This window comes from Fragaria vesca, linkage group LG5 (genome assembly GCF_000184155.1).
Source record: "Fragaria vesca subsp. vesca linkage group LG5, FraVesHawaii_1.0, whole genome shotgun sequence".
Classification (NCBI taxonomy): domain Eukaryota; kingdom Viridiplantae; phylum Streptophyta; class Magnoliopsida; order Rosales; family Rosaceae; genus Fragaria; species Fragaria vesca.
Window position 1 is genome coordinate 3732789 of NC_020495.1, and position 25804 is coordinate 3758592.

Below are 25804 nucleotides of genomic sequence, written 5' to 3' on the forward strand. Positions count from 1 at the left end.
AAAAAGTAAAGAATATAATGAAATACACACTGCACCTTTCTTTTCATCTCTTTGAGCATGTCTTCAAGGCCTGCTCGTTGAGCACCAAGCGTTTCCAATTGCCGCTACATTATTGAACACAAACATATAAAAAAAACAGTATCAAATTAAGAATCACCAAAGTCACACAACTTTAGAGTATCTTCCAAAAAGAAAGAACAGGATCGCTTCATACAAGTTCTCCCTTTTTTGATGTTACAATATATAAGAACTTCGTAAAAGCATCTCATATCAACAAATAATACATGCATACATATATAAAATATAGTTAGTTTAACATATTTTAAATCATAGAACATAGTAAGAAACAATGTTTTCTGTCTAAAAGCAAGAAGTGGAAGCATATTCTTCTGAAAGTAAAATATGTCCCTTCCATCTGGTAAGTTATTATGCAAGTGTCTAGATTCTTAGAAAAAAAAAAAAAAGAAAAAAAAAAGGACCAAACAGAAAATATAATTGGCCATCAGCAAGAAAATAAGGAGCAGCATGATAAGCAAAACATGGCCAGATATAGCAAAATTTATTTCTGTAACCTTACAGAAATGAACTAAAAGGATGAAAAAGTTACCAAGCTTTGCTTCAGGGCCCCTAATATAGCATCTTCATTGGCATCCAAAGACATGATCGGCCTAGCCAGAGTTGGGAGGGCAGATTCAATCTATGAGCAAAGAACACACAATGACTTAGAAATACGCCAAGCCTACTTACAGGAGATAATGATTCAAATCTACTAGACCTGATTAACTTTTAAATGCCACACATAAAGGATTCCAAAACAATTACCGGGTGACGATCAAGGATGGACATGAGAGCTGAATGTTCTCTGACTGAGCGCTCAATCCGAGCATCACTGTCTGAAGCTTGCTTCAAGTTAGCTGCAAACCTACTTAGCCTATCCTGTAAGTTCTTAGTAAGAGTGCTTGACTGAGGCCTTGTCCACCGTGTTCCAAATTGGCTTCTAAACTGGGAATCTTCTCTGGCTTCTTTCTGCAAGAGCTCATCAATGTGTACCAAAATTTCCTGGTTCACTCTTCTCAAATCCCTAAGTTGCTGCAGCTCAGCTTCCAAACCAGCAGGGCCCCCACTAATCTGCACTGCCTCCACATCTTCTTTAAGATCCGTAGGAAGAGTAAAATTTCCTTCCAAAGCAAGAATAGACTCTGGAAGGTCCATTTCCTTGAGCCTTACTCTAGTCAGCTCACTGGCTTGTTGCAATTTTTCAGCTTGTGTCCTGATAATATCATCGACCATTTCGGTGTACCTTGAAAGAGCTTTTGCACTACTGTCCGGAACAAGACTAGCAAACATCTTCTCCTTGCTTGCATCCAAGACCTCACTCATCGCCATAGGCTTCACCATGGCAAATGCTGGCAGTGGTGGTAAGGAGCTAACAGAAGGAACCCTCATGAGGTAAACTCTATCATTCTCCTTCATAGCCCTCTCAAGGTTACGGTTAAGGTTGGCCTCTAACTTGCTAATTGCATCCAAAATTTGTTGAGCTGCCCCCCTAGTTGATTTCTTAGACTCCGCTAGAGCACTTATCCCACTCTTTAACCGTGCAATCTCTTCTGCAATCTCTTCTTTCTCATGTAGCTCCAGACCATACCTATAGCAAGCTTCTGCGAAAAAGAGAGCAGCCTTTAACTGCATGTGTGATACCCAAGCCTTGTCAAAATGCTGGTTCAAAGTGGGAGAATTTGCTGCCGCTAAAGCTTCCTCGTAGTACAATCCAACCTGTAACCACATCCAAGTCAAATCGCAATTCGTAACTAAACCATGTGCTCATGTAAGATTAGAAATAGAATTCCCAACCATAAAAACCATTTCACATCTAAAGTGAACTCTTTCAACAACAATTACCGTCTGTAATCAGCACAAAACACAGCCTATACACTAAATAATGAACATTTAATAGTCGAATCACTTAACTATATACTGAAATTAACTCAATCAGGCCATCAGATCACTACGAAGTTCTAACTAACCAATCGAAAACACAATTCAATTGCTCTAAAGTCTAAACAATAACTACAATCCCTAATTCAATAAGGCAGAATCGAAACACTGACCTGCCTGGAGATCTTGGCGCAAACACCAGGCGTGCTACCTTTGGCTATGGTATTCTCAAAGACGCTCTCCTGCGCCTGAGCCAGCATCAGCCTCTCCAGCATCCCGGCGCACTCCACCGACAAATCCACCGTCGTGGAGCTTCCGATCGAGGCCTTGGTCGCCGCATTGTCCCTCAGAAACGCGAACGCGCCGGCCGCGGCGATGAACGCGTGAGACGCCAGGCGCCTTCCGTCGACGGTGGCGCGATCGTAGGACAGGCCAATCTGGCTGTAGACGGCGCCGAGATTGAAGAGCACGGCGGCCTTCTCGAGGTGGATGTTCTGCTGCGAGGCCTTCTGCTTGTTCTTGAAGGCGTCGTGCCAGACGAAGGTGACGGAGTTGATGTGGTCCTTGTCCGGCGAGATAGGGAAGCGAGTCTCGACGAGGCAGAGGGCTTTGTAGTAATTTTGGAGGAGGTCGCGGCGGGCCGGGAGGGACGGGTCGGGTGTGCGCTCCAAGTCGGAGCGGAGCTGTTTTAGGGTTTGGAGGTCGTCCTCGAGGTTCTGGGCTTCGCGCTCGGAGTAGTGGAAGGCGATGTAGTTGCGGAGGGGGCGGTAGAGGTCGATTTGGGTGGTCTTCTTCTCGAAGATGGCCAGCATGACGTTGGTGGTGGCGGAGGAGGACGGCGTCGACGTCATCGAGTGTGATCGGAGTTTTTTGATTAGGGAGAATCGGAGAGCATAGAGAGGAACGAAGACTGAGAACTTGACCGCGTCAGTCTGGACCGTCTGGTACGCCTTCCGCCTTTGTGCGGGTATTTTTTTTCTTCCTCACTAAGCGAACTACACGAAAATGTGACCTGGAATTTTCGTTCGCTCATGTATATATATATATAGATCTATTTTAAATGGACTGATTTTCATAGCAGAAATACGTTGTTGTCAAATTGTTTTTGGTCGAAAATGTCCTTACATAATTCTTCATTAGGCAAGTTTTATGGAGTGTCATGTTACGTTACGGAGTAGAATAATAACAACAGGCGAGTTTTATGGAGTGTCATGTTAAGATCGTTTGGGATCAAATTCTTGAGATTTTCACCGTCAGCCTTTCCATATAAAAGCAATATAACATTTACATAATCAGATATTTAAATGCACCCAACGCCTTTGAGAAGCACTCTCACGGCCTCGCTCAGCACTCATGCTAAGATAAGAAGGGTAGCAAATACTAGCCTGTACTTTCGCTCAGCACAAGTAAGTGGGAAAAAATTATTTAAAAAAAAAAACTTTTAATTTACGTCTAATTGGTGTTTGTATTTGTTGTATTTATATTTCATCATAGAAGAAGAGTTTATATTCACAAAACGTCATTAAATTGTGAAATGAGTTTAGATTAACAGTTAAATGGACTAGAAAACTATGATAAATCTAAAATATATACAGTATCAGGGTTTAAAACTAAAGTTGGGGGAGTCTCCAAAACTCTTATTGACAGTATTAATAGCACAACTCCTTGTCCTTGGGGAATTATCATACTTGTTCGGGACATTAAACATCTTGCTTCGCTACTATAAGTCTCTTCTTTCAGACATATCAAGAGGGAACAAAATTTTGTGGCATATGCTATAGCAAAACTTGGCCATATCACTTATGTCCAGGTCTGGAATGCATCTCTTCCCTTATTAGCTAGTTCGGCTTTTTACTTTGATCTTTTAAGAAACGGTTGTTGTAGGAGATTTCAGTAGTAATTTATTTTCTTTCAGCTGGGAAATAAATAAATCTACAGGTGGGGGTATTACAGTCTTTTCGCGAAGAATTAATAATTTTTTATAAATAAAATATTACACACAAAAGTTGTGAGGATGAAAAAGGTAATTTAAAAAGGTAAAAGAAGCCTGAGTAATTTTCTGTTACGGAAGTCGACTAGGTAAAATCGTGTGGTGAGTGCCGTGTGCTGTGTGTAGTATATAAATATTGGCCAAATCTGCAAAACGCGTAGACGTTTCTCGAAGCCCTAAAGTCAAAAGCCCTATTCTTTCTTCCGACGCCGCCCTTTCTCATCTTCCCGATCTCAGCCTCTCTCATCTCTTTCAGGTACACCTCTCTTCTGCTACCGCATGACTTTGATTTCCTTTTCATCTGTTCATTATCAGCTTACGGTTTAATTTTTCTTTTGCTTCAGTGTTTGGTTTGTAGTTTGATACCTTGATTTGATGAAAAATTTGGGGTTCTGATGATAAAGTTTATATTTTGATTCATTGTTCGTATATTAATCTTTGATTAAGTTTCAATTCATTGGAATGTGAAGAAAAATATGCGAAGTTGATGTGTTTGAGGATTTTAGAGCTATTTTTCAATTAATGTGAGCTACTTTTCAATTTGGTTTCTTGATAATTGAAAGACAAAATGGTGGTATTTGATATCTGACATTCTCTTGTGGTATAATCGTTGTAGATTAGCTTGGAGTAGACTTACAGATTTGGGCTGGACTTTGGTGTTTATAGCTCTGATCTTTCTGGATAAGGTAAGAGCCGAATTGAATATCCCAGATTCTATTTTGTTTCTCCTTCTTAAGTTTTATGTCATGCTCTTGGTAGACATGGAATTGAGTAATTTGGTTTCAGTTACTCTGCATTTGTTTTGCATGTAAGCTATTTTCAACCAGGTAGAAGATCTAGAGTTGGTTAGCTTTTGGAGTGTTCAGTCACATTGTTGTTTTGATTTTTGATATCTTACACGGATTTCAAATATGTACTGAGCATGAGGCTAAACTTGCGTGCTTGTTGTTTACCAGACTCTATGATCATAAACTAACATTGTTTTTTCTCTTCTTTGAGATGCACTTCTGGTCATCATACCAAAATGCAGATATTGTACTGGTTTTTGTATCTCAATGGACACCAAGAAATTCATGCAACTGGTCGAGGAGAAAAAGAGGAGAGCTTTGGAGAAGAAAGAAGCCCCTTTGAAATGGGAGCAGAAACTAGAAGCTGCTGCCAAGGCAAAAGCTGATGCTGAAGCCAAAGCGAGGAAGTTGAAATCTTTGAAGCATAAGAGAAGGTCTGTGTCAGACTCTGATTCCGATAGCAGCATTGATGATAGGAGAAAATCAAGTAAAAGGAGTCACAAGAAGCACAAGAAACGCCCTCACTCAGACTCAAGTGACAGCGAAAAGAAAGAAAAGAGATCCAGAAGGAAGCCAAAGAGATATTCCTCGGGGGCCTCAAGTGGCGACGTCAGTGATGGATATGAGAGTGGCTATGAAGGAGATAAGAAGAGGAAGAAGCGAAGCCACAAAAGGCACAGGGTTTACGAATCCAGGTCAGAATCTGGTGTTTCTGGTTCTTCAAGTGATGAAAATGATGAGAGAGTCAAGAAAAGTCATGTGAGGCACCACAGGCGCCATAGGAGGGCAGGTTCTGATCTTTTGGATTTTAGTGATGATGAACAGAGAAAAATCAGAAGAAGTCATGCAAAGCACCCTAAACACCATCGACAATTGAAATCTGCTTCTGATTCTTCAAGTTGTGAGGACGGTGAGATTAGAAGGAAAGATCGTGTAAAGCACCATAAACGTCATAGGCGTTCAGATAGTGTTGATTCAAGGTCATCAGAGTCGGATTCTTATAGGCGTGACAGAAGGAGCAGATCTTTGGGGAAGTCATCGGATGACAACCATGATCAAGCAGGTAAACATATGAAGGACAAGAGAGATGGTCATCATCACCACCATCACAGACGTCATCACAACCATCGCTTAGAGGAGAAGGATAACTATCCTGAGGATTCAGTTAAGCCTAATGGAAAGCGCATCGAAGATCTTGGTAGAAATGGAGCTACTGACATTAATGATGCTCCTGATGATCAAAATGTCTAAATGATCTTTTAAACTGCAGAGTTCACTTCCCTGGATTGGTCTTGTTTACATTGTTCCTTGATTGTTGGAGGGATGCCCTCTTTCCTGCATTTGTACCTTAAACTTCTATTGGATTAAAAGGCCCGGACTTCCTTAACATTCCAATTATGAATTGATATCTGAAAGTTCTGCTTGATGAAGTTAAAGAAAAGAAATAACAAAACGGAGCTTGCTTTGTCAATTATATGATGAGTTTGAGACTTTGAGCTGAATTTGTTTCACAAACAACTTACAGTTCCCATAACATTGTCCCTTTTTCTCCAAGACACTGCCTCTGAAAAATTAGACTGCCACTATTTACTCTTTTTTCTTTTCATTGTCAGATGTTGCAGATTGCAGAAGTTGATACTAAGATGCTCCAACTTTCAAAGTATGCTATTTATTATTAGGACAGGGCATTCCAGGAGTTTAGGACGTTCCATTCAGCACAGATATTTTGACACAAAATGGATCATACTTCAAACTAATGCCGACGACCAAGCGCCAGTTCTAACATACAAAGTACAAACTACAAAATTGCTCTGAGGTGGGAACGCCAGAATTGTATTTATTTTTCTGATTCCAAGCTAGGATATTTTATCCTCAGCAGTGGGGAACAAATCAATAGTAACTATCACTCCACAATGGTACAACAATGCAGACTTTCAACCTATTAGTTAGAAATTCTTCAGTATCTTTTCACTTGCAACTCCATCAGCTAAAAGAATGGAGGTAACTTCCTGCAACGAAAAGACGTAACAAATGTCAAATTTGCATAATTTTGATAATGATAGAAATTAATCTGACATGCTGAAGTTAATAACCAGAATCATGTCCACAGAAGCCAACATATGTGGAATGCGTTAGGTTTTAATATTTACAACATAAACATTATTATGATAACAAACAAGACACCTCACTCATCGGGGCAGGTCTATACCAAATCTTCTTTGTTCTACATATCTCTACATGTATCAGACAGATCTGAATCCCAGTAAATTGTGTAAACCATTGAAGTAATCAAAAGTAAGCAAATTGAGTTGCTCTTACTGACCCACAAGACAAACATGAAAACTCAAGTGACTGCAAATGTCAAGAAGGTATAATATATTCCAAAGACTAAAACCGTGTGAAACAGAAAGACATTATGGCAGTGTTAGAAGGCATGGAAACAGCAACCATGTTTCCACACATCAGACCATAAGTGTTTACTCCTCATTCCCTTCATTGGGGATGTAGTGAATGGTAACCCGCTAGCCCCCTCAAAACAATGTTTCAACATTTTGATTTCCAGATCAGAGACTCTTCAACTCATCAATACTACTAAACAAATGAGATTATTTACCCAAAGCTGCCAGGTTAATCAGTTTCTTTTGATATACATGAAGAAACATATCACATATGAACATGCACAAATGGCGGCCTCAAAATCCATCTATTGCACCAAAGCTTGCCTAGCTTCCAAAACTACCTTCCAAAAAAGTGGCCTGACAGGATCTGCTTCCTACATGATTGGTTTAAGTCCAGCACTGTCGGCCTACATGTTTGCTACTCCACTAGTATGAAGAAAGAGCCAAACACCAATCCAATCCTTCCTAGAGTCAAGACTAAATAAGTAGTTTTCAATTAAATGTCTATACCTCTGGTCCAACTTACTAAACATGATAATTTAGCAATAGCATCTTGTTTAGCCCAGATCACAACTCCTACTGGATCCATGTCCATTTTCTAAGAAGTAAAAAGATCAGAGAACATGTCTATCTTTATCTCCATGTCTAAGTTTTGATATAATAGAAGACAACCAAAACCGAACATGTTAATTGAAACAGTCAATCATAACTGCTAAAACGTTTCTCCAACTGAATCCACACCCCCAAGATGTTCATAGAGATGTTACCAAACACGGACAGGCACAAGACATAACAATTAATGATAAGAACAACAATAACAGCAGCAGCAGAGCTATCAAAAAGGTAAGACAAATAAGAGCAAGGTGAAGCGGTAAAAACCTCAGCCATCTATTTCTGCCCACAGAAAACCGCAGCGGTGGAAAGAGGATTATAAGCTTGCTTGGCTTTAGAGAAAGCAGCCTGCAAATGTAACCATAGAGTGCATTAATTTCGTAACCAGAATCATTACACAAAGTCCTCTTACAAATTGAAACAAGCGCATGGCCACAAGTTGTTACCTGTACATAACCGCTTTGTCCAGTCCAACCGTCGTGTGGTTGTGATAATACAGGAACTATGTTTACACCTGAAGCTTCCCAGTCTTTAAACCTATCCTATAAGATTGATTCCAAAGCAACAAGTAGCATTATTACTTAAAATCCCAAATTGAATTAAACAGAGCACATGAAAATGAATAACAGCACCATAACTACAGACCTGATAAGCCATTCTGTCCATTCTGTTTAGGTGTCTAGCATAATCACTTTTAATTTTGCCTATTTTTATATAAGTATTGATTTTTAGTTGGGGATTTAATTATATATTTGAAACAGGACGTGAGAAGGCTCGAGCAGAAGAGACCTCGGATCGACGTCAGGCTTAGGCCTAAATTTGTGAGTGGACTTTTGTTTTAAATCGAAAGCATGTAATGCATTATTTTGATGATCAGTTTATTTCTTCTGCTGGAATATATTACTTTTCTGATAATTGATAATTTTAATTATTTTGGAGAGTTACTGAAAATGAGATTTTCGGTGGATATATATATGGATATTTACGAGGATAGTATGTATACAAATGCTAGCTAGCCATACGTGATTTTCCGTCATAATGAGGTAAAATTCAATTATGGTGTGACATGAGCGTGAGACGTAAGCGTCGTAGCCCTATATGAAAATAATAATTCATATAAAGGTAAAATTCAATTATGGTGTGACATGAGCGTGAGACGTAAGCGTCGTAGCCCTATATGAAAATAATAATTCATATAAAGGATATGCACATATATAGACCGGTCTTTTCCGCCATAATGAGGTAAAATTCTATTATGGTGTGACGTGAGCGTGAGACGCAAGCGTTGTAGCCTTGTATGAATTTCTATTTTTCATACTTTTCATAAAAATTCATACAAGTAGTATGACGAGTGTAAATACATACATATATATTTTGGCTTGAGAGACTCTATTTTATAAAGTTTTGGAGACTAGCCGGGACTAGTCATGTATTTGCCAATTTATGAGTTAAAAGCTTTTGAGCTTATCGCATGCAACATATCTTCTCTATAGAAATTAAATCGGGAAAGCATAAATAATTTTTATTTGTTTATTTTTATTAAATTTATTTTTGTCCACTCACTCTAACGTTTTCCCCTGGGCCCTTCAGTTTTAAATGCTCAGTTTACAAGTTAGTATAATTGAGGTCGGGCGTACATGGAGTCGAGACATAGTCTATCATATAGCTTCCGCTTCGAGGATCAAAAGCGGACGTCCGCACTCGGCTTAAAATGCGGACGTCCGTCCGTTCTCCACCCTCCGGCGCCGGCGATGGCGCGCCTCTACCCCAGAAGACTCCAGCAGCGTCCCAGACCACTTTCCCTCCCCAACGAGTCCCTTTTTTTCCAGTTTTCAGGCGAGATCGACTTTGTTTGAAGTTTTGGGTGATCTTGTCGGAAAACTGGAAAAGAACGGATTCGTCGAAGAGGGAAAGTGGTCGTGGACGCTGCTGGAGTCTTCTGGGGTGGAGGCGCGCCGTCGCCAGCGTCGGAGGGTGGAGAACGGACTGATGTCCGCACTTTAAAGCCGGTGCGGACGTCCGCTCTTGATCCGGTATATATATATATATATATATATATCTTCCCTTCACTATTGGAATTGCTCTGAACCTATGAATTGTTGGTTATGGGATTTTTGTTAGATTAGTAAATATAAATTGGGAGATGTTGTGATTTGTGGGGAGCACGAAAGCTCCAAGAGTTTATAAGGTTGGAGTAGTTGGAACTTTTAGAAATGTTTGCAGGTGTTTTATTTAGGAAGAGCTGTCTATTTTCAAGGGAGGTTATGCCGAGTTTTCAGTAAATTTTCCTTGGAGGTGGACCCCGCAGGATTTACTTCGGGTTTCAGGATGAAATTCAGGGTGAGTCTTGACACTGAGCGTAAGCATCGTCATATTCTTTCCACAATTCGTACTCTTCTCTCCACTTCTAATTCTCCACAGTATCTTTGGGTGCAAGCCGCCCTCATTGCTGTCTTTCTTATTAATCTTCTTCCCACGTCTACCATTGACTGGGACACACCTTATTTTCGTCTTTATCAAAGTCCTCCTTCCTATTCTTCTCTTCGTGTTTTCAGTTGTTCATGTTTTCCTTACCTAGATGATTATGTGTCCAACAAATTGTCAAGTCGTAGTCGTAGTATTGAATGTGTCTTCATTGATTATAGCCCTCATCATAAAGGCTACAAGTGTCTCCATCTTTCCTCCGGTCGTGTATGTATATTTCGTAATGTCATCTTTAATGAAACAAGTTTTCCATTTAAATCTTTGTGGGTACAATCTATTGGTCCTCTTGAGTTTGTCCAACCCACATCCATTGCCTCGGCCCAACCTCCCAGGCCCACTTCACTAATCCATCAGCCCAACACTCTCTCTTCTAATTCCCAATCTACCACGAACTCTGATTCCAACGAGTCTTCATCACCTCTTCTCCTCACCCAAACACAGAACATCAACCCCAATTCACCGATCGCACCGCCTCCCTCCGACCAACCTTCTCCCTCCACGACCCCGGCGACTACTTCGCCCTCTCTCCCACCGCCTCCCTCCGACAACACCGCCCCTTGCCGCATATCATCGTGTGGTGAGTGCCGTGTGCGCTGTGTGTAGTATATAAATAGAGGCCAAATCTGCAAAACGCGTAGACGTTTCTCGAAACCCCAAAGTCAAAAGCCCTATTCTTTCTTCCGACGCCGCCCTGATCTCCGCCTCTCTCATCTCTTTCAGGTACACCTCTCTTCTGCTACCGCATGACTTTGATTTCCTTTTCATCTGTTCATTATCAGCTTACGGTTTAATTTGATTCATGGTCTGTAGATTAATCTTTGATTAAGTTTCAATTCATTGGAATGTGTAGAAAAATATGCAAAGTTGATGTGTTTGAGGATTTTTGAGCTATTTTTTATCTATTTTTCAATTAATTTGAGCTACTCTTCAATTTGGTTTCTTGATTATTGAAAGAGGACAGGGATGGTTTGTGATATCTGACATTCTCTTGTGGTATAATTGTTGTAGATTAGCTTGGAGTAGACTTACAGATTTGGGCTGGACTTTGGTGTCTATAGCTGTGATCTTTCTGGATAAGGTAAGAGCCGAATTGAATATCCCAGATTCTATTTTGTTTCTCCTTCTTAAGTTTCGACGTATCAGATGAGATTGTTTCTACAATTGTAGATATCACTAGTTCTGTTCAGCCAGCAGTAAGGAAAATTCTTTCTTCTTTTTTAGCTATGACTCACTATAGTTCCCCAAGGGTAAGATGATCCATTTTGGGTTCATAGCTGAGGCGTAACAGCTTGATGAGAAAAGTTGATGGTGAAATTTTAGTTTCTTGGAGAGTGTAATTTTAAAACCTCAGGTCTATTTATTCTATCGTTAGGGAAGAATAAAGATTGTCAGTTTCGTAAACCATTAAAGATTAGTTTTAGATAGATTGACATTTTGATTACATAACCAGTAAGAAGTCAACAATGGCGATAAATAGAAATAGAAAGTTAGCATATAATATGAAGATGTCTTTCAGTTTTCTCGTGGTAGTTATATTGTGCAGTTGTAGCTTGTATACATTGTTCAACTTAGTGTTGTCAAGTTGTGTTTTGAACTCTTGAATCTGGAGATCCATCTTTGGTTATAAAAAAGAAAAAGTGATGAATATTTCTTCAACAGCCTAGATGATATTGAAATATCCCTAATGTTGATGATGGCTCAAGAAAATTTAGTGAATCCTCACCAAGTTGAACAAGATAAATGAGCATAATGCTGTCAGGTTGTGTGATTGACCGACTATATTTTGCATGATGATTATCTGTTCTGATCATTATTTTTGCATCTCTTTGTCAGTAAATTAATTGTATGGCAATGCATACTTCAGTTGATACAGCTGAATTGGAATACATGACCTGTTTCAGTCAGCTTGCTATATACAATTGTAGTTTCTTTAGAGTGACTTTTTTTATTCTGTCCTTATTAGTATCTTTACTGAAATTTGTATAGACAAACAAGTAATTCTTTGCAACCTTTTTGTGACTCAAATTAGCATTGTATTGATTACTACACCGATGAATACTACATCCTTCATGGACAAGCAGATAATGGACCTGTCACATGGATCGTCACAGAACAACAACGACTTCCTTGACCTGATGAACAATTCCCAAGAGGAAGAGCACCAGGTGGGCCGTGGAAATGGGCTTACCAAGAAGGAAGAGATCTTGCCCAACTATGATTTCCATCCCATCCGTCCCATCACTGGAGTCTCCTCGCACTCCCAAAATTTTGATGCTACACCTAATCTTGGAGGTGGAGGAGTATCCACTATGTCCAACTCCAACACCAATGCTCCTGTCAGAGTAATTAACCTCTCTCTCTCTCTCTCTGAATCTCATTCTTCATTGTGCTAGTTTCTTAGTTCTGTGTGCAGGATTTTGCATAATCCATTTATCTATTAACTTAATCAAAATTATGTATGTTATGCTTGAGTAAGTTGCAATTAAATGTTTAGAACTAGAGAACTGTACTGAATTTCCCTGAGGGCAGTGTGTGAATTAGCATGATAGTGTTTTAAATGGCATGAGAGTAGGCTGACTGAAGATTATGCCTTTGAGCGTAACAATGTGGATTTTTAGTTTTTACCTATGTTTGTAAAAATGTAAAAGGGTAGGGACCAAAAATTATAGGATCTTATGGTGATTGTTCTACTCCCTTATTTTCTTTTCTATATGGCTGTGCTTGCTAGAGTTTGAGTAGGCATCATTGATACTTAACTATATGAGCTTGATATGTACCTCACTTCCACTAGATGGTGATAGTCTGACCATTTTTCTATGTTTTATACAGAATTATGGTTCTGTGGATTCCCTTAAACCAGCAAAAGATATTGTGGAGAAGGACCGAAATGCTCCTGATGCTACAGTTATATCAGAGATTGACCAGACCATGAAGAAGTATGCTGATAATTTACTTCAAGTTATGGAAGGTATTAGTGCACGACTAACACAACTTGAGAGCAGAACCTGCCACCTTGAGAATTCTGTGGATGATTTGAAGGTATCTGTGGGAAACAATCATGGAAATGCTGATGGAAAGATGAGACAATTGGAGAATATCCTTAGAGATGTATGTTGCTACTTTACCTTCTTATTGTCGTGGACTTCTTTTGGCTGCCTTTGGCGGTCTAGTAAAAGAAACTGTTTGTTTTATTTTTTACCTTTTTAATTATTGAGTTTAATGCTGCTTTTCCATTATCACCTACTCATTTGGTTTTTTTTTACATCTCGCACAGGTGCAAACAGGTGTTCAGGATTTGAAGGATAAGCAATCAATAGTAGAGGCTCAGCTGCAGCTTGGGAAGATACAGATTTCCAATCCCAAGGTAGATCCTCAATTGGAATCTCGGAATGCTTTGAATGTGGATTCTGGGCAGACAGTAGCCACTGCTCCTCAACAATCTTACCAACAGCTTCCTGCTGTGAACGTTCCACCATCATTTCCTGCTGTCTCTCCACCAAATGCTCCTCCACCGCCTACGCTTCAAAGCGTACCACCTTCAATTCAGCATCCAAATCAGTACTCCCAGAGTCAGATCCCTCCTGTTCCTCAGCGAGACCCCTATTTCCCAGCTGCACCTGGTCAAACTCAAGAAACTCCAAATCAGCAATACCAATTACCTGCAGGTCAGCAGTCACTCCCGCCTCCTACGGTACCTCCACATCAACAATTTCAGCCTACCAGTCAACCACAGTATCCTCAGCCACCGCCCCAGCTTCCTCAACAGCACCATTCACTTCCACCTGTTAATCACTCTCAAGTCCAGCCTACCCTAGGCCACCATGCTGAAGAAACTCCTTATGCTCCTTCCCAGACTTACCCACCCAGTCTTCGCCAGCCACCTTCTCAGACACCTACTGGGCTCCCTCCCTCCCAACAATACTATAATCCAACATCCAATGTATATGAACCACCATCTAGCAGACCTAATTCAGGGTTTTCCTCTGGGTATGGCCCTCCATCTGGGCTTAATGAACCATATCATTATGGTGGATCACCTTCACAATATGGTGGTACCTCCTCAATGAAGCCACAACTCTCATCTGCTACTTCTCAAAGTCAAAGTGGAGGAAGTGGTTACCCACAGCTCCCAACAGCTAGGGTATTACCACATGCAGTGCCTACCCCCTCTGGTGTAAGTGATCGATCAGGTTCTGCTGGGACTGGAAACAAGGTTCCTATTGATGATGTCATTGACAGAGTGACAAGCATGGGCTTCCCAAGAGACCATGTGAGGGCGACAGTTCGGAAGCTAACAGACAATGGTCAGGCGGTTGACCTGAATGTGGTGCTGGATAAGCTGATGAATGATGGGGATGTCCAGCCACCTAGAGGTTGGTTTGGTCGGTAGTCGTGTGTGCTTGGTACCGAGTCTTCAGATTGATGTATAGGAAGTATCAACGTGTTTTTAATTCTTTTTTCAACTGACATATGGATTGATATTAGGAGAAGTATCCTGTTCTCTGGCTTCATTATATTTTCATTATATTTCTATATTTGAGTTTTACAGTGCTTGCGCTTGGTTTTAACCTATTTTATTTTGGCTTTGCCGAGCTCTCCCGATTTTCTTCTCATTTGTGTATTTACTCGTAATAATTGAAAGTGGATTACAGTGGATTACTGCATCATTTTTCTTCTTTATAAATGTGTTTGGGACCTTGGACGCAATGTAGATTTTCCTTTGGGCACTTGCAACATTTGCAGACGTTTTCACACCAATCAATGTGCTCCCTGGTGGTACGTTTCATAAATGCTTATCCCTAGATAAGAACTTAAGAAGCAATGCTCTCACTTGTGACAAATTGTTGTCCACGGCAACCTGATCACATGATGAAAGGCATTACATTTAGTTTTACCCTTGCAATAGAGGTTAAAAGTGGGATACAACAATACAAGTGGTCAAGGACTATTGAGTATCAAGGATATTTCGACGGTCTAAAAAATAGATATTTCTTTTGTTATCCTTTTGAAAATAACAATAGATACTCGGATAGATTGTTAAACTTAATTATGAAGAGGTATATACACACGAATGTACATAATTAATTATAAGACATCTCCACAAAAATGGTTGAGGAGTTTTAATACACCCTTGGGGTCCAAGTTTGAGTGCCGTGTGCGTCGCTGTGTGCTGTGTGTAGGCCAAATCTGTAATACACGTAGACGTTTCTGGAAGCCCCAAAGTCAAAAGCCCTATTCTTTCTTCCGACGCCGCACTTTCTCATCTTCCCGATCTCCGCCTCTCTCATCTCTTTCAGGTACACCTCTCTTCTGCTACCGCATGACTTTGATTTCCTTTTCATCTGTTCATTATCAGCTTACGGCTTAATTTATCTTTGCTTCAGTGATTGATTTGTAGTTTGTTACTTTGATTTGATGACAAATGTGGGGTTCTGATGATAAAGTTTATATTTTGATTCATTGTCCGTATATTAATCTTTGATAAAGTTTCAATTCATTGGAATGTGAAGAAAAATATGCAAGTTCGATGTGTTTTAGGATTTTTGAGCTGCTTTGAGCTATTTTTGATCTATTTTTCAATTAATTTGAGCTACTTTCAATTTGGTTTCTTGATAATTGAAATAGGACAGGGGTGGTTTTTGATCTCTGACATTCTCTTGTGGTATAATCGTTGTAGATTAGCTTGGAGTAGACTTACAGATTTGGGCTGCACTTTGGTGTTTATAGCTGTGATCTTTCTGGATAAGGTAAGAGCCGAATTGAATATCCCAGATTCTATTTTGTTCCTCCTTAAGTTTTATGTCATTCTCTTGGTAGACATGGAATTGAGTAATTTGGTTTCAGTTACTCTGCATTTGTTTTGCATGTAAGCTATTTTCGACCAGGCAGATCTAGAGTTGGTTAGCTTTTGGAGTGTTATGTTTGTTTGTTGTTTTTGGTTTTTTGATATCTTACATGGATTTCAAATTGAAGGATATGTACTGAGCATGAGGCTAAACTTGTGTGCTTGTTGTTTACCGGACTCTATGATCTTAAACTAACATTGTTTTTTCTCTTCTTTGAGATGCACTTCTGGTCATCATACCAAAATGCAGATATTGTACTGGTTTTTGTATCTCAATGGACACCAAGAAGTTCATGCAACTGGTCGACGAGAAAAAGAGGAGAGCTTTGGAGAAGAAAGAAGCCCCTTTGAAATGGGAGCAGAAACTAGAAGCTGCTGCCAAGGCAAAAGCTGATGCTGAAGCCAAAGCGAGGAAGTTGAAATCTTCGAAGCATAAGAGAAGATCTGTGTCAGACTCTGATTCTGATAGTGGCATTGATGATAGGAGAAAATCAAGTAAAAGGACTCACAAGAAGCACAAGAAACGCCCTCACTCAGACTCAAGTGATAGCGGAAAAAAGGAAAAGAGATCCAGAAGGAAGCCAAAAAGATATTCCTCGTGCTCAAGTGATGACAGCAGTGACGGATTTGAGAGTGGCTATGAAGGAGATAAGAAGAGGAAGAAGCGAAGCCACAAAAGGCACAGGGTTTACGATTCCAGGTCAGAATCTGGTGCTTTTGATTCTTCAAGTGATGACAATGATGAGAAAGTCAAGAGAAGTCATGGGAGGCACCACATGCGTAATAGGAGGGCAGATTCTGATCTTTCGGATTCTAGTGATGATGAACAGAGAAGAATCAAAAGAAGTCATGCAAAGCACCCTAAACACCATCAACAGTTGAAATCTGCTTTTGATTCTTCAAGTTGTGAGGACGGTGAGATTAGAAGGAAAAATCGTGCAAATTACCATAAATGTCATAGGCGATCAAATAGTGTTGATTCAAGGTCATCAGAGTCGGATTCTTATAGGTGTGACAGAAGGAGCAGATCTTTAGGGAAGTCATCAGATGACAACCATGATCAAGCAGGCAAACATATGAAGGACAAGAGAGATGGCCATCATCACCACCGTCACAGACGTCATCACAACCATCGCTTAGAGGAGAAGGTTCACAACCCTGAGGATTCAGTTAAGCCCAATGGAAAGCGCATTGATGATCTTGGTAGAAATGGAGCTACACACATTAATGATGCTCCTGATGATTGAAATGTCTAAATGATCTTTTAAGATGCAGGGTTCACTTCCCTGGTTCCTTGATTGTTGGAGGGATGCCCTCTTTCCTGCATTTGTACTTTAAATTCTTAAACTTCTAGTGAATTAAAAGGCCTGGCCTTTCTTAACATTTCAATTTAGAATAGGTATCTGAAAGTTCTGCTTGATGAATTGTCTCTTCAACCTCCTGATCAGTTAAAGAAAAGAAATAACAAAACGGACCTTCTTTGTCGATTATAGGAAGATGAGTTTGTTTCCTGAACTAGGAGCTGAGTTTGTTTTGCAAACAACTCAGTGCTCAAAACATTGTGGCAGTAGCTTTCTTAAGTTCTTGGATATCTGCAAAGCTCAAACAACTGAAAATCTGTGAACAGATCCCTTTTTCTCCAAGACCGTGCCTTGAACAATAAGACTGCCACTATTTACTCTTTTCTTTTCATTTTCAGATGTTGCAGAAGTTGAAAAAAGAGATGCTCCAACTTTCAAAGTATGCTATTTATTATTAGGACAGGGCGGACAGGGCATTCCAGGAGTTTAGGACATTCAATTCAGCACAGAATGGCAGATATTTTGACACAAAATGGATCATATTCCAAACTAATGCCGACGACCAAGTGCCAGTTCTAACATACAAACTACAAAATTGCTCTGAGGTGGGTCACCAGAATTGTATTTATTTTCTGATTCCAAGCTAGGATATTTTATCCTCAGCAGTGGGGAACAAATCAATAGTAACTATCACTCCACAATGGTACAACAATGCAGACTTTTAACCTATTAGTTAGAAATTCTTCAGTATCTTTTCACTTGCAACTCCATCAGCTAAAAGAATGGAGGTAACTTCCTGCAAAGATAAGACGTAACAAATGTCAAATTTGCATAAAATTTGATAATGATAGAAATTAATCTGACATGCTGAAGTTAATAATCAGAATCATGTCCACAGAAGCCAACATATCTGGAATGTGTTAGCTTCTAATATTTACAACACAAACATTATTATGATAACAAACAAGACACGTCACTCGTTGGGGAAGGTCTATACCAAAATCTTCTTCGTTCTACATATCTCTACATGTATCAGATAAATCTATATCCCAATTAATTGTGTAGACCATTGAAGTAATCAAAAGTAAGCAAATTGAGTTGCTCTTAGACCTTTGCTTAAGAGAAGGCCTGAACATGGTTACTTTTGGTCTTAGACCTTTGCTTAAACACTTATGGTCTGATATGTGGAAACATGGTTGCTGTTTCCATACCTTCATGCATATCAAAATGTGACCGACCCACAAGACAAACATGAAAACTCAAGTGACTACAAATGTCATGAAGGTATGGAAACAGCAACCATGTTTCCACATATCAGACCATAAGTGTTTACTCCTCATTCCCTTCGTTGGGGATGTAGTGAGTTACCACTCACTAACCCCCTCAAAACAATGTTTCAACATTTGATTTCCAGATCAGACTCTTCAACTCATCAATACTACTAAATGAGATTCATTATCCAAAGCTGCTAGGTTAGTCAGTTTCGTTTGATACACATGAAGAAACACATCACACATGACCATTCACAAATGTCAGCCTCAAAATCCATCTATTGCACCGAAACTTGCCTAGCTTCCATAACTACCTTTCAAAAAAGTGCCTTGACAGGATCTGCTTCCTACATACTTGGTTTAAGTCCAGCACTACTCCACTATTACAAAGAAAGAGCCAGACACCAATCCAATCCTTCCTAGAGTCAAGACTAAATAAGTAGTTTTCAATTAAATGTCTATACCTCTGGTCCAACTTACTAAACATAATAATTTAGCAATAGCATCTTGTTTAGCCCAGATCACAACCCCTAGATCCATGTCCATTTTCTAATAAGTAAAAAGATCAGAGAACATGTCTATCTTTATCTCCATGTCTAAGTTTTGATATAATAGAAGACAACCAAAACCGAACATGTTAATTGAAATAGTCAATCATAACTGCTAAAACGTTTCTCCAACTGAATCCACACCCCAAGATGTTCATAAAGATGTTACCAAACACGGACAGGCACAAGACATAACAATTAATGATAAGAACAACAATACGAAGCAGCAGCAGAGCTAGAGAAAAAGTAAGACAAATAAGAGCAAGGTGAAGCGGTAAAAACCTCAGCCATCTGTTTCTGCCCACAGAGAACAGCAGCGGTGGAAAGAGGATTATAAGCTTGCTTGGCTCTAGAAAAAGCAGCCTGAAAATGTAATCATACAGTGCATTAATTTCGTAACCCGAATCATCACAAAGTCCTTACAGATTGAAACAAGCGCATGGCCGCAAGTTGTTACCTGTACATAACCGCTTTGTCCAGTCCAACCGTCTTGTGGTTGTGATAATACAGGAACTATGTTTACACCTGAAGCTTCCCAGTCTTTAAACCTATCCTATAAGATTGATTCCAAAGCAACAAGTAGCATAAATACCTTAAAATCCCAAATTGAATTAAACAGAGCACAAGAAAATGAATAACAGCAACATAACTACAGACCTGATAAGCCATTCTGTCCAGGTTTCTGGCCCCATAGAAGAGCTTCACGTCGGATCGCTTATCGGCGTTAAACCCTGATTCAATCAGAGACCGAATTGGGCTGCACAACAACAAAATTCAAAACGTCAAAATCATTATATTGCATCGAAATTAGTGAATTCAGAATCAAGGGAAAAACAAAACAAACCTGATTCCAGATCCCGTCGCGAAAATCAAAACCGTCGGATAATTCTCCGGCGGGATCTGATCGATTTCGAAGCCTTTCCCCATAGCCTGCGTCAGCTCCACCACGTCTCCCTTCTTCATCCCGCACAGCAGCTCCGCAATCGACCCCTCCACGCTCTTCACCAAAAACTCAAACACGCCCTTCGCCGCCAGCGCCGGCGGAGACGCGATGGCCAGGAACGAGGGCTTCTCGACGTCCGGGACGCGCAGCTGGAGGTACTGCCCGGGGCGCGTGTAGGAGGACGCGAGGTCGGGCGCGTCGGACAGGTCGACGCGGACGTGGAACAGCGACTCGGCGGCGGGCTCAACGCGGGAGAGCGGGGCCGGGGTCCAGAGAGTGGTGTCCTGGCGTACGGCGGCGGCGACGGTGGCGAGGCGGCGGCGGTGGAGGCGGAGGGTTAGGCGGGAGGGGTTGAGGCGGCGTAGGATAGACATGGGAGGGAGGGAGGGGCTAAGGTGCGCATGAGGCGCCAACGGAGCGTGGGAGATTGTAAATGACATGGTTTCGTTGGGCTCTCTTATGAGGCGGCGGGTTGGGAGAGCCCGGCGCCAAACTTGGTGATGACTGAGAGAGAGGAGTCAAACCAAGCTGATGAGCCTCGTGGTTGAACCGGAGGTGAGGTTAAATTGGTAATTGAATCCGTCCAAAATCCACGTGGCATGGTTTTGGGAGGATCCTGGATTGATGGAGGATAACCGGTTCGAATGACTAGCCACTCGTTACGATTTTGAATTGATGGGATGCTCTACCTCTGCGTTATGCGAGCCATGATGTGCATAATGTGGCTGATTGGAAATGAGATGGAACAACATAAATCAGAGAACAGGCGAATGGAGAAATGGTTTGAAACTCTCAAGTAATTCACATAAACAAAGAGTTGAACATCCAGTGCTGCTGCATCCAAGGGTTTGGAAAATTGAAAAGGTAAAATAAATTTATATGTCCTCTATCTTTTTTCCCCTTATTAAATAAAACAAGAAGAAAGGGGATGGGCCATTGGCTCCATTTCTCTCACACTCTCAGCAATATCCTTGAATCTGAAATGGGAAATGCTCATACAATTTGTCTCAAAAATGAAAATCCTGTTCGCCGGCATAGCCAGCGCCATCTAAATTATTTGGTTTTCGCAATTATCAAGGTAAAGGAACAAAGATAGCGGTGTGGCTTAAGCATTTTCCTTGGCAATCTTCTCAGCCTTGGCAATAACCTCCTCAATACCTCCAACCATGTAGAATGATTGTTCTGAAAGGTCATCGAACTTCCCATCCAACACTCCCTGCCAACATAAAATACCAAAATCAGATATGAATCAAGTTAAGAAATAGACGTGTTTGTTCAAACTCCTAAATCTAGAAAATGGAACAGTTGATGCATGCCCCAATGAGGGTGACTAGTTCACAACTCATCAGTAAATAATAAACATTGATAAAAGATCCAAGGCAGATTTTTAGAAAGATGGTTAAATTCAGCATCCATCATACTGAATATAACACAATAAAGAACAAATTCTCATGTTAATACTTTTAATGGCACTATTAATGGCAGGGAAAGCTTCTTTGTTTCTAAAAAAACATTTGGAAAAGAATAGAAGGCAATTCAGGACCAGCTAGGTTTGCTGATTTTGTCCTAGTTTTCTCAGGATTATCATCAAAGACGGAATCAGAACAATTGAAAACATAATAATCAGAGCACACCACTTTGGAAATGAGAGTTTACCTGGAAGCTTTGAATGCTTTCTTTCAACTCAACGTACTTTCCGGGGGCACCGGTGAAAACTTCTGCGACATGGAACGGCTGGCTCAAGAAACGTTGAATCTTACGAGCACGGGCGACAGTCAATTTATCATCTTCACTAAGCTCGTCCATTCCCAAAATAGCAATGATATCTTGCAAATTCTTGTAGTTCTGAAGGACCTTCTGCACTCCACGAGCAGTGTTGTAATGTTCCTCACCCAAAATATGGGGAGAGAGCATACGAGATGTGGAATCAAGGGGATCGACAGCAGGATAGATACCAAGCTCAGAGATCTGTTCAATTCAAAACAACAAGGTTATGGTTATCAACTGAAAACATGCAAAACAGTTCTAAAAGTGGTCCAGAGTAGTAACAGACCTGTCTAGACAACACAGTTGTGGCATCCAAGTGAGCAAAAGTAGTTGCAGGAGCAGGATCTGTCAAGTCATCAGCAGGCACATAAATAGCTTGGACAGAAGTAATGGAACCCTTCTTGGTGGTTGTGATACGCTCTTGAAGACCTCCAAGATCAGTAGCTAGAGTGGGTTGGTATCCGACAGCGGATGGGATACGACCAAGCAAAGCAGACACCTCAGAGTTAGCCTGCAGGATATACATAAAGCATAACCACATTAACATCATACAATGTGAAAAATACAAACATTTTACAAAAGTTCCTCAAAAGCCATGCTTACTTGGGTAAATCGGAAAATGTTGTCGATAAAGAGGAGCACATCTTGCCCTTCAGCATCACGGAAATGTTCTGCCACAGTCAGGCCAGTCAACCCAACACGAGCACGGGCACCAGGGGGCTCGTTCATTTGACCGTACACTAGAGCACATTTGCTGTCAGCCTGATGCATTATAAATGGAAGAAGAAAAAGTGAGCATCAACTTTGGGAAAGCAGATTGTGATGAATGCATAAAAGAGGGATCACATGTAAAGTGTACTGACCTGCTTTTCACCGAGCTTAATGACACCACTCTCAATCATTTCTCTGTACAAGTCATTACCCTCACGAGTGCGTTCTCCAACACCGGCAAACACGGAGAAACCACCTGATCAACAAAGATAGGTTACTATGTAAACAAGCAATAGCATTATAAAACCAGTGTGAATATGTCTAAAATTTGAAAACTGACCATGAGCTTTTGCAACATTGTTGATCAGTTCCATAATAAGCACTGTCTTTCCTACACCAGCACCACCAAACAATCCAATCTTTCCTCCTCTTTGGTATGGAGCAAGAAGGTCAACAACCTGTACATGAAGCGAGTAATATAAATACACTGAATAGTTTATACTAAAATTCACAGCATACATTCGTGGATAGGGAACGAGCAAGAAATGATGTGGTCGGTACCTTAATTCCAGTAACAAGGATCTGTTGTTCAGTAGCTTGCTCAACAAAGGCTGGAGCTTCTCTATGAATGGGCAGATAGTGTTCGGTTGCTGTTGTAGTGCCCACAGATAAAGTCAGAATATTTACCCCAGTATTATCATATTGCACACGAAGAGTAGTTATTTTAAGGTTCCCAGTACTTACTGATATCGCCTCTATGATCAATGGGCTCTCCAATAACATTCATGATTCTACCAAGGGTAGACCTACCAACAGGCACCTAAAAGGCCAAACAGAGAACAAACTATAAGTCTGATTAAAACCAAATAATCAACATCAATACAAACATTTCTAAACCGATAAAGATTAAAACGGGAAATGAAGCAAGTGGTTGCTCTAATCAAAAGGCATCAGTGTACAAGTGTGCATAAAGCAAGATTAAATCTTTCCAACCGCAAAAGCTAGAAATGTTCAACAATCAACAATGGGTCAACTCAAAACGTAGCCAACAGTGAAAATATCAACACACGGATCTAATTAACACAGCAGCAATTGATCATTTACATCTCTCCAGCGACCATAAATCAACACATTAAGCATGAAAAGTCAAAAAAGCCCCAAAACTTCTCATCTAATCTTAACATACATTGCTCATGAAATCGAATAACAACGACCACTAGAAATTTTCAAGGCATAAAAATGAGCTTACAGTGATGGGAGAGCCGGTGTTGAGCACGCGCTGTCCTCTAACAAGCCCCTCAGTCCCATCCATAGCAATAGTCCTGACCATGCTCTCACCCAAGTGCTGAGCCACCTCAAGCACCAACCGGATCGAGTTGTCCAGCACTTCCAGCGCCGTCAAGATCGGCGGCAACCCCTCCTCGAATCTCACATCGACGACGGCTCCGATGACCTGGCACACCTGCCCGATCGCGCCTTTCCCGGTGAACTCGTCGGTGATTTTTCCCTTGGCGCCATCCTTCGGCCCGGCCGGCGACACCGACTTGGTCTCGGCGGCTGCGGCGGTGGCGTACTCGGCCACGCGCGAGAGGAGGTAGCCGTAGGGCGATGCGCGGTGGGGCGGAGGGGAGGGGGAGGTGAGCCTGGGGTGGGAGTTGGAGATCGGAGATTTGGACGGAGATCGGCGAACGGAGGAACGGGCGAGAGTGGATAAGAGCCGACGGGAAGCCATCTGGTTAGGGCTTCAGAGAGGAAAGAGTAAGGAGGAAGACTAGGGTTTGTTGTTTGTGAAGCTGAGAGAGACTATATGTACAGCTCCCGAGCCCAAAATGGGAATATTCTATTTTCTTTTCATTTTCTTCTATTTTTTATTTTCTTCTTTTTTTTTTTTGACCTTTTCGAGTTTTTATGGGAGTATGAGTGGTGGAGTGAAACGCTGCGTTACAGTAACGCTATCGGGTTCAGGTCGTTGCCTTGGTAAAATAGTGTTGGATTTACGTTTGTACCCTTTCCCATTTCCCCACTAAACCAGGGAAAGATTTGGCGAACAACAAAGCGAGGTGTCGCCGTGACTAGCAACGATGAAGAAAATAAAATCACAAAGGAGTATCTCTACAGCACCTCGAACTCAAAGTTAAAAACAGAAAGAACATATAGAGGTAAGTTATGAATCTAACTATGAAACACGGCTGAATGGCCGAGTTTTACAAGCGCATATGCGATAAAATTTACTTCATGTCATGCAAACTTGTATTCTAAAGATTATAACCGAGTAGCAAGCAACTTGATATTATGAACAATAGCCTGAATACGCGAGATGGTTGTAATTTTGTTATTAATACTATCAGTGAGAACTCTTGAGTCTCATACTATAAAAGAAGTGTGTCATCTTAAAATTTAATTTTGTTTTGTTTTTGTTCAAGAACAATAAGAACTTAAAAGGGAAAATGTATCTTTTATTGCGTGGCTAGGGTTCATGAAGAACGACTTTGGTAATCTTATGGGTCTATTCTAATTTTCTATACTTTTGAGGAGTTTAAGGTGAAGAAAGATGAAAATCTTTTACCTTCGGAGACTTTTGTGTTATTTCAGATCAAATAAAAGTAAGGGAGTAATATAGACTATACGGAGTACGTCAAATATTGTTCATCATGTCCTTGATTAAGCATGTCTATGCCTATATATTGTTAAGTATAGAGCCAGGATTACAATCTTGTTGGAGAATGAACTTTTTTTTTATAGATAAAAAGAAAATAATATTGGAGAATCTCAACGGTGCTAGAAAAATGTATTAATGAAAGAAAAAAAAAAGTATGACAGGGGAATGTGATGAGCCTTACCCCTCAAATACACATACTGATTTAAAGAGCAAACTTAGCAATAAAATAAAAGTGCAATGCAATATGTTACATGAGCTAGCATAAACTAACTAAATTTACTTGTATGAGTACATGAAGCTTCAAACTCTCTAATTAACGACTCATTGTCAATTGATTCAGCATACTCCTTCACAATGTGAAAGACCATACAATTAATCACCACCAAAAAATTCATCTTCCATCACAATGTCAAGGTTTTGTGAGTGGTCACTTGAGCTATCTTTTAAAAAGTATCAGTATCATACCCTATAGCATTGTTCAGAGAAAAGTATCAGTTTGTTTAAGTTTTTTTTTTGGGTAAACGTATAGAGACTAACTCATCGTTTCTCCA

The 25804-nt window shown here is 40.5% G+C and overlaps 6 protein-coding genes across 7 annotated transcripts in view; 3 read left to right on the forward strand and 3 right to left on the reverse strand.

Moving 5' to 3' along the window:
• LOC101297438 (ALG-2 interacting protein X-like) overlaps positions 1-2823 on the reverse strand; it is a 5397-nt gene extending 2574 nt beyond the window's left edge. The window contains exons 1-4 of the mRNA XM_004298963.1: positions 2109-2823; positions 823-1773; positions 608-697; positions 36-104 (exon numbers count right to left, since the gene is read on the reverse strand). Of these exons, the coding sequence (XP_004299011.1) occupies positions 36-104; positions 608-697; positions 823-1773; positions 2109-2786 (1788 nt within the window). The 5' untranslated portion in view covers positions 2787-2823. The remainder of the gene's footprint in view (positions 1-35; positions 105-607; positions 698-822; positions 1774-2108) is intronic.
• A 1259-nt stretch (positions 2824-4082) lies between these two features.
• Positions 4083-6186, forward strand: LOC101297729. Of its 2 annotated transcripts, none has more exons than XM_004298965.1 (3): positions 4083-4181; positions 4542-4611; positions 4956-6186. In XM_004298965.1, exon 3 carries the CDS (start codon positions 4981-4983, stop codon positions 5962-5964), a length of 984 nt encoding a protein of 327 aa, XP_004299013.1. In that variant the 5' UTR covers positions 4083-4181; positions 4542-4611; positions 4956-4980; the 3' UTR covers positions 5965-6186. The 2 variants fall into 2 exon arrangements, with proteins under 2 accessions (XP_004299013.1, XP_004299012.1); XM_004298964.1 differs by having other exon boundaries at positions 4104-4181; positions 4925-6186.
• Positions 6187-10439: 4253 nt separating this feature from the next.
• On the forward strand, positions 10440-14884 carry LOC101298222. The gene is made up of 5 exons (XM_004298966.1): positions 10440-10928; positions 11217-11286; positions 12238-12550; positions 13038-13316; positions 13483-14884. The coding sequence occupies exons 3-5, from the start codon at positions 12260-12262 to the stop codon at positions 14596-14598; spliced, it is 1686 nt and encodes a 561-aa protein (XP_004299014.1). The 5' UTR covers positions 10440-10928; positions 11217-11286; positions 12238-12259; the 3' UTR covers positions 14599-14884.
• A 430-nt stretch (positions 14885-15314) lies between these two features.
• LOC101307120 lies at positions 15315-17300 on the forward strand. The gene is made up of 3 exons (XM_004300889.1): positions 15315-15505; positions 15886-15955; positions 16273-17300. The coding sequence occupies exon 3, from the start codon at positions 16329-16331 to the stop codon at positions 17298-17300; it is 972 nt and encodes a 323-aa protein (XP_004300937.1). The 5' UTR covers positions 15315-15505; positions 15886-15955; positions 16273-16328.
• Positions 17301-17777: 477 nt separating this feature from the next.
• LOC101298515 (fruit protein pKIWI502-like) lies at positions 17778-20556 on the reverse strand. Its single transcript, XM_004298967.1, has 5 exons — positions 20018-20556; positions 19831-19930; positions 19631-19726; positions 19456-19536; positions 17778-18150 (listed from the first exon to the last, which is right to left on the reverse strand). The coding sequence occupies exons 1-5, from the start codon at positions 20554-20556 to the stop codon at positions 18088-18090; spliced, it is 879 nt and encodes a 292-aa protein (XP_004299015.1). The 3' UTR covers positions 17778-18087.
• A 364-nt stretch (positions 20557-20920) lies between these two features.
• LOC101298798 (ATP synthase subunit beta, mitochondrial-like) lies at positions 20921-24361 on the reverse strand. Its single transcript, XM_004298968.1, has 9 exons — positions 23844-24361; positions 23339-23414; positions 23156-23244; positions 22935-23052; positions 22747-22850; positions 22487-22645; positions 22170-22394; positions 21773-22084; positions 20921-21332 (listed from the first exon to the last, which is right to left on the reverse strand). The coding sequence occupies exons 1-9, from the start codon at positions 24324-24326 to the stop codon at positions 21222-21224; spliced, it is 1677 nt and encodes a 558-aa protein (XP_004299016.1). The 5' UTR covers positions 24327-24361; the 3' UTR covers positions 20921-21221.
• Positions 24362-25804: the final 1443 nt, after the last annotated feature.